General features: G+C 40.7%; 1 protein-coding gene across 10 annotated transcripts in view; it reads right to left on the bottom strand.

Annotated features, from left to right (window-relative positions):
- PKHD1 (PKHD1 ciliary IPT domain containing fibrocystin/polyductin) overlaps window positions 1–12,974 on the bottom strand; it is a 272,265-nt gene that overhangs the window by 134,853 nt on the left and 124,438 nt on the right. For all 10 annotated transcript variants that reach the window (XR_012834978.1, XR_012834977.1, XM_075750415.1 and 7 more), the window contains 5 exons: window positions 12,319–12,513; window positions 10,562–10,687; window positions 7,771–7,904; window positions 2,758–2,870; window positions 1,326–1,425 (listed from right to left, as the gene is read on the bottom strand). Coding sequence is in view for 8 of the 10 variants with exons in the window: in XM_075750415.1 (XP_075606530.1) it covers window positions 1,326–1,425; window positions 2,758–2,870; window positions 7,771–7,904; window positions 10,562–10,687; window positions 12,319–12,513 (668 nt within the window). In the remaining 2 variants the exon portion in view is untranslated. The remainder of the gene's footprint in view (window positions 1–1,325; window positions 1,426–2,757; window positions 2,871–7,770; window positions 7,905–10,561; window positions 10,688–12,318; window positions 12,514–12,974) is intronic.

Genomic DNA, 12,974 nt, shown 5'->3' with positions numbered 1-12,974 from the left:
AATAATAGTAAATTAAAATATATTTTAGTTTATAACTCTGCTTTCCTTAAAATACAATGGAAAGGGGAAGTGCAAAAACACATAAAATTGTTGAATGTATGTTTAGTATTTGAGAATTTCACCTTAATGTATAGTTTCTGCTTTCAATTAATAATACAAAAATCTCTACATTCTGTTAACTTATTTTCGTGTTAAAAGAAAAAAGAACAGCATGAAAGAAAATCAAACCTGTCAATTAGTAATAAACAGGGTAAAAGTGCTCTAAATATGTTGGGGTTTATTAGTGGGAAAAAATATTGGGGTAAAGAAGTTAATGTTTGTGGCAGAAAGATGCCCTGAAAATAACCAGAGGTACTTCTTACAGACACCTAACAGCAAGAAGGCGGTTCCTACAGGGAGCCCATGGAAAGAAGCAGAATAAACTTAGTTACTAATGTATGCTAGGTCAGTAACATATAAAGAAATTACAAGTTAGGCAGAGAAAAACCACAAAAACCAAACTGGAAAACATCCTTATGTTTTACTTCTTTTCATACAAATAAGCTTTTCCAGAAAGAGAATGCACCGGTCTGGAAAAAACACACTGAAAAATTGGACACCTTCAAAGGAAGAGCCATAGGATGGGTTGGACTAGAAAACGTGCCTCACAGAGAAACGTACGATCTGTTCAGGTCATCAGACAGGAGGTTAAGAGGATCACAGCCTCTAAGCACTGATATGGGAAGAAAGTATCATATAATAAAAGGTGGTGTGGGTTTGTTAATCAGATTAAATAATAGTGAGCTACAATAGCTGGAAAGTGAAGTCAAACAAATCACACGAAGAAAAAAAGTGTACATTTTTAACAAGATTAAAAAAATTCCCATGGAAACCATTAACCCCATGAGGGTAACAGATCCTCTAACAACTGCAATCTTTACGAATAGCCCCAATCCACTGGAAGGATTTTTTTGGTTGCATGATCTACTGGAAGGTATCCCGGCCCATGTCAGGGGGTTGGAACTAGGTGATCTTTAAGGTCCCTTCCAGCCCAAATCATTCTGTGATTCCATGATTATAGTGGCAGACATACGTTAGATGATTACAGAGGACACCAGCTACTGATGAAAGTAGCACTAACTCTGCACTGAAGCAGTAAGGAGACCTCACCCAAATTGTGTTTCTGGCTTTATCACCAAAATAGGAGCCTCCAGCTGATGGACATATGGGAACAAGAACTTACCATACTTGTGGCCTATTTGCCACCTTAAAAGATGAAGTCAGTATAGAGGTGATATTCTTGCAAAGATCCTGAGCTCCACAGAGGATGGTCAGGACAAGCGTACCTGTGCTCCACCTTGGCTGCTCCAAGCTGTGAAGTTGTTGAACTGAACAGGTTTGTTTGGGGTGTCTGGCAAATATTCAGGGTACACCAGCAACCCATACCTGTTTAGGAAAGAAAGTGAAATAGACTATTTCTTTACAGTGCATGTATTCATGAGAAGATTTTTCTATTAATCATTCTGATATCTAAAACCTTAAATCTTCAACAGTTCTCTGCATGAGACTTTATAATTTCTTCCAAATCAAAACCTGTGGATAGCAATATTTATTTTAGGTATCTAATCATGCTGGAGAGCATACTTTTTTTTTTCCCCCTAGTATTTTCAAAATTACCCATGCCAGGGCTAAGTACCACTGACAGATGCTCCCTGCAAAATACCCCACTGTGCTCACGAGTTTTCAACCAGTGTCCCCTTCAGATGAGCCTAACATGAATCTGGACAGATTTTCTTTTCTATAGCTTGGATTCAGCCAAATTGGAGTACATTCCAAATGCATGCGTTCCTGAATGCAGCCCTTGGTTTGACCTTCTCAGAGGTTTTAAATCCAGATTTAATATCCAGATTTCCTCAAAATTCAGTGACTCTATCCACTGACTTTTAGTACAATGTCATTTTTTAGTATTGTTTCTTTTTTAGGAAAGTACAGGCAAAAGCCCTAGTGAATGTTCCTGGATGCTACAGGAACAACTGTTATATGTAATGTCTGACATACAAACAGCAACTTTTATCCCGTTGGACTGCAAAGTGATTAGTCTCTTCAATCTACTTAATCAGAGGCTAAATCCTAATAGTTGAGTGTTCATGCTGCTATGATATAAAGCATCTGGAGGTAAGAAATGCCACTCCAGGTTGTGTAAGCCCATGTAAAGCCTCTAATGGTGGCCTGAAGGAGATGTTAAAGGAGTGTAAGAAATTGTGTATCTGTTCTCCTGCATGCCACCCTCTTCTGCTTGAAACGTCTGGTATAATTAAAAATGAGCTTTCAATTCAACACATGAGCGCATGCTTCAGTGCTTTGCTGTTAAATGGTTGATGAAGAAATGTGTTAAATGTGGCACCTTAAACTACATTGGGATCATTTAAACAAGGGGGTAAAAGGGAGGAGCTTGTTAGCAGCACTGGGAAATGCTGCAAGTTAACAAATTGGGCTAGTGAGTGAAGAAGAAAGGACCGTATTGAAACTACTGAGGAAGCCATACAGGATCAAACCCTGAAAAACAACCCCAAACACATTGCTGTCAAACACTGATGCTGTTCTGCTGAGGAGAACTCTGCTTACAAGAGAGGAAGCCTTGAAAGGGTGCAAAATTAAAAAGAAAAAAAAAAAAAAGTCTGGAGAGGAGGAGCAAAACCTTTTCTGCTCACCACTGGAATTATAGTTAGCATTACTATGCACTGAAGAAAAATCTCTTTAACTAAATTCCCCAAGTACCTTTGGCAGGAATGAGCTATGTTCTCACTGAAGGACAGGAGAGGTATTTTGGATGGTCCCTCAGGGGAGAGATGAAAGAAATAGCCATATCCAGCAGCACTCACTGTGTTACCCTGCAGAGAAGCATATGTGACTGTGAAAAAAAGATTACCACAGATTTCTGGAAATTAAAATAAACTTAAGACAAACCCAAATTAAAATCCCAACTGAGGTCCATTCAAATTCTGGTAAGTCTGGCTGGTAGAAGCTGGTACCTGATTTCTGTGTCCTCAGTTGTGTCCTGGTTTTGCTCTGTCCTTGGACCAGCCTTAAATAAACCTGTTCTCAAGCCAGGCAACAAGGGTTGGCCAAGGAACAGAAAGAAATGACAGAAAAATGGTATTGCCATAATTCTTCAAGTACGTAAGAAAAACAAGTGTATGGAAAACTTCTTACCTCTATAAAATCCTCTCTAAGTAGGAAAGGAATGTCATGAAAGAAAGGTAAATCACAAACTACTCAGTTTATTGATTTACTTCTCAATCTGTATCTTTCTCATATCTCCTAAAGCAAATACAGCAAAAGGAAACAACATTGGCATGAAAAAGTGAGACCACCTAAAAGTCAAGAGAAAACAGAGAACTACATCTTCAGGATATGTCAGTGGCTGAACAACAGAACTTACTCAGGTCCGTGGTAAATTACTTTTTTTGGATTTTTTTTTAACAAGGTAAGTGAATAACCGTTGGACAATGTGCTGTAAGTTATTTTCACTGAATATCTCTTAGTGAAGAAACTATGGAGTTGCATTCTTTGTATTATTGCAAGAGGTGAAAAATAAGTGAACATAAGGTCTACCTGGCCTTGAAATTAGGAGTTTGGTACTTACAGAGTCTGTAGCAAGTGGGTTATTGTGGGTTATATATAGTGGGTTAGGAGCTTTTCTACTCTAGGGCAAAAACCTGCTCTTATCTGCTTCATTTCGGCAGCAAACTTAGTTGGGTTTAGATGGTGTCCATACAGCAACGTTTTCATGTGCATATCTAGGCATGATCCCTCTCACCTACCTTAGATGTGTAAAAATTTGATGCTGAAGTCCAGGCTGGTAAACCTAGGCTCCCTTTCCAGGAGAAAATAAGGCATAGACATGTCCAGAGGACAAGTCTTCTAGTCTATCTTAGATAGGATTAATTGCTCTCTGGAGGTATCTAGTTCTCTAAGGGGAGTCTAAGATGATCTTTCCTGCAGCTATAAGGAGAACTTGTTCTCTAACATCGGGACTGACACCCACCACTACCATTCATAGGTCATCGGACAGTGTTAAAACACTAATGACTTTCTGGTCCCTGATGGTCCAAATCAAAGCCAAGCCTGGTGACCTAGAGGTGAAAGCCTCCATATACCAATTACTTGCTTCTGACCAATCCAAGTGTGTTCCCTGCAGTCGTGATCTCTGACATCTGTCAAGCCACAAAGAGGTATCAATACCCAAAGCACTGCTTTCTCTATCCCCTGGTAAAACTGCTGCTTTTTCTGAAAGTGCAGCCACAGACTCTTTTCCTTTAACAAACTACTTCTGCAGTCCAGTCACATTATTTCAGGATCTTTTACTTGCGACTCCAATCGTGCGTTCTACAGATGATTCATAAGGAAAAAACCTGCATATTTATTCAGCCAGCTAGTGGCTGGAGGGCAGGGGTTTTAGGCAAGCAGGGAATTTTGTGTGGAAATCAATTCTTTGTGGAAGTCAGTATATTACGAATGTCCGTGCAACCAAAATTCCAGAGAGAAATTACCTCCCCAAGCATGCCAAATACCTGGAGGTTTGCATCGCAAGTCAGTAAAATAAAGTGGCTGACGGTTTAAGTGTCTCTTAACCGTACAACACTGCTGATGTAAATATTTCATGAATTTCTTTTAGATAGCTGGGACTCAAACTATTGACCTTAAAGATGACATTAAAGCTCTCCCAGTTTCAGAACCTGGTAGGATGCGAGTAGTACCCCAAAAATGCGCTCACCTTGTAGAAGGTTTTAGATAAGATCTTGGTAGGGATGAAATGGTGAGAAAAAATTGGTGCCAAACAGATGCAGCCTCACCTCTTTGGTACTGTGGAGAATGGCTGGGTTGGGTGATATTGGGAAACAAATTCTTTTATCAACAGCGTGACCATCAGTCACTCCTCTGACACAGAAACACAGGCTGATCTCCACCCCGTTCATTCATTTAAGCTGTTTCCCAGTCCTCAACACCATGGCAAGAAAGGAAAGGGAGGATGCTTGTTGAATTTCTTAAACCCAGTCCATACGTTGTTACGCATGAACACTGCACGCTAGCTCTGGGATTTAAGGGCATTGAATGTTTATGAATAGGAAGTTACTACAAAAGGTCCAAGACCCACTGGACCCAAGAGAACCAAGAGAAAAAAAAATAAATAATTTTTTTTTTCCTGCACACAAAAAGAAAACCAGGGACATAGGGCATGCATTTTAGTGACAAAAGAGCCAATATCAGAGGAGCAGCTTCAATTCCTCATGCTGATAGCATTTAAAAGGCAAGAAACCAACCTGCTAATGAAATTGTCTTATGACACTGAAAACTGATAACGAGTGCTTCTGTACTTTATTTAAAAAACCTCAAAAACTAACTTTGTAATAATCATTTTGCACTTATACTATATGAGTATAACATTTTATCTTACAGCCTGATTCACAAATGCACTTAAGAGCTTAAGCCAAATGGAAACCAGTGGGAATTGGGTCTCTGAATGTCTTTGTAGGCTCAGGTTTGAGTGGCTGCTGTGTCCTAATTTCAACACAGTTTAGGAGACCACTGATTTTCAAGGAAATTTAAGCTCTTCAGTCACTGATGCAAATTTAGGCTCCCAGGTAAATTGAGTAGTTATGAAAATATTATTGGAGGACTCACTGCGGAAAGCTTAACCCAACATGAACAGATGTAATACAATATGGACCTAGAGTTCTCTGTCTATCTTAGCTGTAGTCCTTGCCTTAAAGATTGCAGCCTGTAAGTTTAAAACCAGTAATTGAAAGACAACAATCTGAAAACAACAACAACAAAAAAGCAAACAAACACAAAACCCAACAACCACCTAAAATTAAAATCTAGAGGGGGAAATTTCTATTCCATGTCATGACCTGGAAACCAGGCAGTGGGAAGATGTGTCTTTCTTATTACATTCTTCAAACCTCCTTATTAAATTAAGATTATAAACTCCTAAAAAACAATATCCAGTTCTTGACGCATTTGATCAGTTAAAAGGTGCTGAAACTCTGTAACATCACAATGCTGGTGCTGGACCAGTATCTCTTGCATTTAGTGATTATTATTGTACTAGGAAAAAGTCCACAAGACACAGGTGTTTTGCTTGGAAGAAGTGTGATTTCTTTTCTCTTAATATCCATGTCCTTTCATGTCTTCTACTGAGCTCTGTTTGGTACTGTAGAACAGTAAGTGCAGCTAATAACAATTTTAAGCTAGGCAACTTCTTCATATTTTCCTTTTGCTGCTGTAATGCCTCAAACAGCCCACTCCAAGAGACTGCCAACAATGAGGTTTATCAGCAACCCTTCAAGGGCCATCTGCTATTCTGCCTTGAGTAGCACATCTCTGGAGAGCAGGCTTAACCCTGATGTTCGGGTACACAGCCACAGATGCAGCTTTGGGCATATGTACAAAGACATGTGAACCGAGAGAGCTAAATAAATGTGCTGAAAACCGACCACAGTCAGTTCACACGTACCCGTAGAGATAATTGCAGCAAACCTTTTCAAAAGCTGAGCCACTGGCGATGGAGTAGACAGCTCCAGGGTAAGTCAGTGCATGATAGTACAAAACTCTGTGTTTAGCAGAGCTGAAATTCATGTGATTCTGCCTAGTTGTTGTATTTTTTAACCATATTTGATGGTCTCAAAAATGATAAATATGCCCTTGAGGGAATTGCAGAAAAGTCCTCTCCTTCTTCCTAAGGACTATTGTCTTCATGCTAACATAGGAAATGTGTTGGTCTCTTTTTCACCTCCAAATTTGGTTGCAATTCTTTCCTCTCGGAACAGAAGCCCAGGGGGCGATTAGGTCTTTACATACAGTTAATAATTGGTTTGGGTTTTGTGGTTTAGCAGTAGAACAGGTTAGGAATTTTATTTTAATGAAAATATGCATTTGTCACAACTGAAACTGTGGTGAGAAAGGTCAGTTTCAATGAAGTTCCAGACTTAAAATAGTTGGGAAGGGAAAATGGTTTGAAATTGCTGAAAATATTTTTTTTTTCCCTATGAAACACTTAAAAGTGACTCTTTATTCTGTAATGTAAGTGACTTGAATAAAAGAAAAAAGTATGAACTAAAAGCAAGCATCAGACTATTAGTGAATAAAAAGTTTTTTACTGAGCTCAACTTTTTGATGTGAGGGTTGTTAGTCTGTTATCTTTTTAAGAGTCTGATATTTCATCACTATTTAGAATAGAGAAGCTTTATTTCTTTAAAAATCAATGTCATTTTCACAGGACAGGGAACACATTGTCCTTCTCACCCTGCAATGCAAATCGTGGGCTGTTCATAAGTTGTCATTTTAAATCCAGACAGAGTTGCATTTGATATTGCTGGATTTTAGTGTGTTTGTCATCAGTCCATTAAAATTGAGATTTTTTTTCTTATAATGCCAGAAGTGGGAAAAAAATCTAGAGAAGCTGAGCCTAAGCTTTTTTCCAGTTTTTATGAATCCATGAGTATTAGAAAATAAAGCAACTTTTTAAAGTATCCCAGGATGAAGGATCTCACTGCAATATTTTGTTCCAGTCAAGTGCAGTAAAGTTTTCAGTAATAAATTTGCCCATGAAAGTAGTTTGTTTTGTAATATGCACTTGTTTTAATGTCCCATCACAAGTATAATTTCTGGCAGCTCAGCCAAGAAGCAAATGTTGTGTATATGATCTACCAAATAAATGAAGCTCCATGTCTTTCTGATATCTTTGATTAGAAAAGAAATGTTATTTTTTACACCTGAACTTCTTACCTTGATATGGTTGGCAGGAGCCCTGATGTAGATTCCTGCTGGTGACAGTGTCTCAATGTTGGATAAACCGTCTGTTCCAGAAAGGCCAATCACTATGTTGTTACTGACTCTGTTCCCCTCTTCTAGTCCTTCTCCTTAAAAAAAAAAAAAAAAAAAAAAAGAAGGAAGCAGAAATGTAAATATAGCTGGAAGTCCTCTATTATACAAGTCACAGAACTTGCTGGGCTTTGTCCTGCCTGCTTTGCTGGCGTGGCCCACCTGGGAATTAGTTTTCCCTGGTAACTGGTGTAAATCACTGTTTGAAAAGCACTTGGAAACCTGTGTTTAACACGCAGCAGAAGATGGCTGTGAGATAGATAGTTAAAGACTGCCATGGTTGCTCAGCACAGTGGTACACAGCATGGAAAGGGAAAGGATGTGTGCTTCAGAAATGTCAGGGGGCCACAAGCAGGATCTGATCAACATTCTAAATATGATAAAAAACAATTTCTGCCACAAAGAGCTTACACTCTAATGAGATCAAAACAATCAGGGAAAGCAATACTACAATACATCTTCTACAAAGAGGCAATAGAGACCATGATTCTGTAATTCAATTTGCACAAAGCCCTGTATCAGGTGTTATATATGAGTGTAAGACCAGCCTTACTTTACCACAAGTTTATGGAGAAAATGAATAAAAGTTATATTATAAAGCACATTTACAGTTGGAAAAAGAGAGATTCAGAATAGGGAAGTGGCTCACCTGTGCACATACAGGCACGCTTCTGGCAGTACCAGAATTCAAAGTCCGGTCTATCTCCTGTGTCTCCATCCACTGCCCTACTTACATCTCAGAAAACTTCTAAATAGACTTAAAAACAATTGATACAACTCTGCATAAAAGTGGGGGGTTTGCCCCCCTAAGCAATGAAGAATGAGAAGAAAAAGGAAAAAATCAATCAACCAATTGATCACACAACTCAGAGTCATGGGGTGCCCCAGAACTAGTAACAGTATTGAAGTAGGAAGAAAAAAAAAAAAAAGAAATCTCTTTTTAAACTAAACCTAAAGAAATGTGCTACCCAACAGCAAAAAGTGGTCAGTCCCATACAAGTCAAGTCCAAATAAGCACACATCAGCACATGTGCCCCCACTCTGGTGTTTTGGAAGTAGAATACAAAGTGGAACATCTCTGTCTGGCTCACATCAGGAGCAAATAAAATCTATTCAGTTTTGTTTATCAAACATAAATTATTATCTTCAACTACACCTGCTCAAGTTCTATTCCAATACAGATCCCTTCCACAATCATTACTTCCTCAAATGTAAGCCACTTCACACAAAAACCGATGCTCTTTGTTTTGGGGATGGCAGTAATTATTTTTAGCCTTCCTCTCAGTCTTTTGAGCCTTTCTCCATTTCTGAAACAAGATCCATTTAGGAAATATTTCCTTTCCAGTTTGTATTTACTACAAACAATACCACTACCAGAGCACGAACAGGATCTTAAAGCAGTCCTTTTGACAGCCATGTAGGTTTTTGAGGTGGCAAAAAAGGTCTTGGCTTCCAAGCTGAGACCCGATGTGTCAATTAATTTTAAGCCCAGAGCGAGTTTTTATGACTGTCTTGCAAACCTCCTGAAAATAAGAGTTTTAGATGAAATCACTGAGGGAGTCCAATTCTGGAGCTGCAAATAGCCAGCTATAATAAATATTCCTTCACAGGCAACAAAATGATGTATAAATTCATCCATCAGACCCTCTGAAGCTGCTGACAGTGAAGGTATTAAAGACACCTTGGGCATAAGGTGTATTCAGGCTGGAACTTCAGTGGAAACGTTCAGCTCAGCCCAGAGTCCTTTAACTCAGATGCATGTCCTAGCACGAGTGAGCCAAGGCATGCTGGCAGGCTGGAGATCTTGTTCTGCTTCCCTACAGCCGCAGGGACTCTATGCATCACCTTGGGCAAGTTGTTGCATCTCTCTGAGCCAGCTCTCCTCATCTGTGAGATGCGTACAATCACTCTCATTTTATAGTCTCCTCTGTTTAAATCGAAATCTATCACTTCTCATTATATTTATATATAAGACCTAGCACAGGGACTCACTCTGTGTGTGTAACTGCAGGATCAGGACTGAAGGCTTTTTTTCTCCCCTCTGTTTATCTTAAAATTGGTCATTTTTATCCCATCTCTGGTGGAAAACAGGAATCAAGCTCTTTCTTTAGGTATTCAGGCAACATGAGATCCCAGCAGAAGATGCTACAAGTCAGTCTCCTGATGGTTGGTTAGGAGAAATATTTTGTTGTTTAACATTTTTGTTGCTCCAAGCTCCAATTTATTTAAGTGCTAAATCCTCTGCTTAACTTTTAGCATATGCTTTCACTCCATTATCTTCGATGTCAAATGACTGAAGTTAAAGGTAAGTATGCTTTTAAATGCCTCACTGAACTGGGGTCTAAAAAATTGCATAATGGTGCTCTTCCAAAGACAGACAAATCAATTCTCTGACAAAAAAATCTTCTTCCACTTGTACGCTAAAGAAAAAAAAAGGGATCCAGATCAAGTGAAGACTGACCTAAAGAAACAGAGAGCGTATGGTCAAATGGAAATAGCTGCTAGGTGTTGCATGTGGAATTGTGGGAGCTTTATTCCAGATTCACTGGTACCAGAAAATGCAGAAGATGTGATTAAAGTTCTCAGGGTGCAGTTAAGAATCTGCCATTTTTTCCTCCAAAGGCATTTTCCTGCAAATGGTAATCAGCACATGTTGCTGTTACATGTAGGATAGTTATTTTCCTGCTTCACTTACCCAGTAGAAGCCCATGGCCTGAAATGTTATAGAAAACATTACTGTCCACACTAAGGTTTGAGATCCCGGTCAGACGGAGTCCTTGGCCAAACGAGTCCAAAACACAACAGCCACGTATGTAGGAGTCTGGAAAGAAAAGAGTGCTGTGAGCAAAAAGCACACTGCAACTTGAAGGTTGGGAGATTTTTATATTAGCTCCTCATCCTTTGATGCTGTGCAATTAATCCTTCTGGCTCCTGTGAGACTGGTCGGTTGCAGCTGCCCACCCTTACTCACCTCGCATATCTTTGCCAGCGGGCAGGCACTGCTGAGATTGGCACAGTAGGGAAGAGGGGCCCTGAGTGCAGAAATGTCTGGTTAATGGAGGTGGTCCACTCGTCTGAGGAAGGAGGAGGAGATCCAGTGAAAGGATAGGGTAAAATCCCAAGAGTGAAGTATGTTACGAGCTCAGAGAGCTGGATGATTGAAATAGGATTGAAGGAGGGGAAGAACGTTTCAGAAGGGCAGTGAGGACAGGGCAGGTATCTTGTACGCTTTGTCTAGCCAGGCATGGTGACCAGCCAGTGATGCCTTCTGCCACCAGGAAGCCTAGATCCTCACTTAGCAATGAATCATAGAAACACAGAATGGTTTGGGTTGGAAGGGACCTCAACGATCATCTAGTTCCAACCCCTCCACCCTCCACTAGCCCAGGTTGCCCAAAGCCTCATCCAACCTGGCCTTGAACACTTCCAGGGATGGGGTCTCCACAACTTCTCTGGGCAACCTGTTCCAGTGCCTCACCACTCTAACAGTAAAGAATTTCTTTCTAATATCTAATCTAAATCTACCCTCTTTTAGTTTAAACCCATTCCCCCTTGTCCTGTCACTACACTCCCTGATAAACAGTCCCTCTCCATCTTTCCTGTAGCCCCTTCAGATATTGGAAGGCCACAATTAGATCTCCCCAGAGCCTTCTCTTCTCCAGGCTGAACAATCCCAGCTCTGTGAGCCTGTCCTCATAGCAGAGGTGCTCCAGCCCTCTGACCAGCTTCGTGGCCTCCTCTGGACTCGCTCCAACAGCTCCATGTCTCTCCTGTACTGGGGCCCCCAGAGCTGGATGCAGTACTGCAGGTGGGGTCTCACCAGAGCAGAGTAGAGGGGCAGGATCACCTCCCTTGACCTGCTGGTTACGCCTCTTTTGGTGCAGCCCAGGACATGGTTGGCATATGAAAGGCATAAGTATGGGTTAGCTGAAGGGGAAAGTCCTTTCTAGTACCCTTAAAAAAATATTTGAGCCCACCTAACTTGTTCCTATCACCACTAGTCTTCAGACCCCTCATTGCCATCTCCATAAAGATGAATTTTGCACTTCTCAGTGACAAAGTCAAAAGAACTTAATATGTTCCCTAATCTTCAGGTGATAGAATTAAATTTTGGCCTTTGCTACCACACAGCTCTGAGCCACCTCCGGGGTCCTTCACAGTACACTAGTGCATTGATTTCCAGAGCTAGAAGTAGCATGCCAATTGAGAGGTGTGGCATAAAAATGAAATATCATTTTAGGAAGAAGCTGTCCAGAGATGCAAAGGAACTAAAGCAGCTTAAAGCACTCCATCAAGTTTCACTTGGGATGACTACAGGTGAGATTTTCTTGTATTCAATTTGTCAACTGACCTGAGAGCTGAGCAGGTTTTGCGGACATCTACCCCAGTTTTGGGCAGGAAAAGGTGGACATTTGAGATCATTTGGGCCCACCTCCAGTGCAGCTGTCTCACCTGCCATCCATGCATTGCCAGCAACAGTCAGGGCACTGCGGTGCTGCTGAAATGCTTGGCCCACGTGGTGGAACTGGACCCCTTCCATCCGAAGCCGACTCGCCTCTCCCTGGAAGGCCTCCACAACCATGATAGCCCCCAGGTCCCGAGACCCCAGCTGCCTCTCACTTCGCTTGTACAGACACCTGGAGCCACCTAGAATACAACCCGGTGGGAGCTGTCAGTGCTAGTTCTCCGTGGTGACCTTGGGATGTGCTGAGTGCCCCAAGGAACATCGTGAGACCCACCACATTGACTCAGTGAGACTCCATCTCCAGCAGCGATCTTAAACATGGGCCCAAAGACAAATAGCCACAGGCAAGCATATTTGATACTCCCTTTAAATATTCTCATGGTTCCTCCCCTAAGAATCTGGACATTTTTAGAGGAAAATATATTAAAACCAGCAGGAAGCTGTGGTAGTTTTATGCCTTGGAAAGTTCCTTGTGTTCGATTTTAAATAGTCTTGTGCATGGGGAAGATGGATTTGACATTGATTTACCTTGGGTGAAGTTCTTGAAAAGGGGATTGGGCATGGATGTACTGAACTAAACTGAAATGAGAACATTTTGAAATTTCTTTAAAACTCTTGCTCTCCCCACTGTTACTGCAGATGA

This window comes from Balearica regulorum, chromosome 3 (assembly GCF_011004875.1).
Source record: "Balearica regulorum gibbericeps isolate bBalReg1 chromosome 3, bBalReg1.pri, whole genome shotgun sequence".
Taxonomy (NCBI): Eukaryota; Metazoa; Chordata; class Aves; order Gruiformes; family Gruidae; genus Balearica; species Balearica regulorum.
This window is presented reverse-complemented; position numbering and strand designations above follow the sequence as displayed.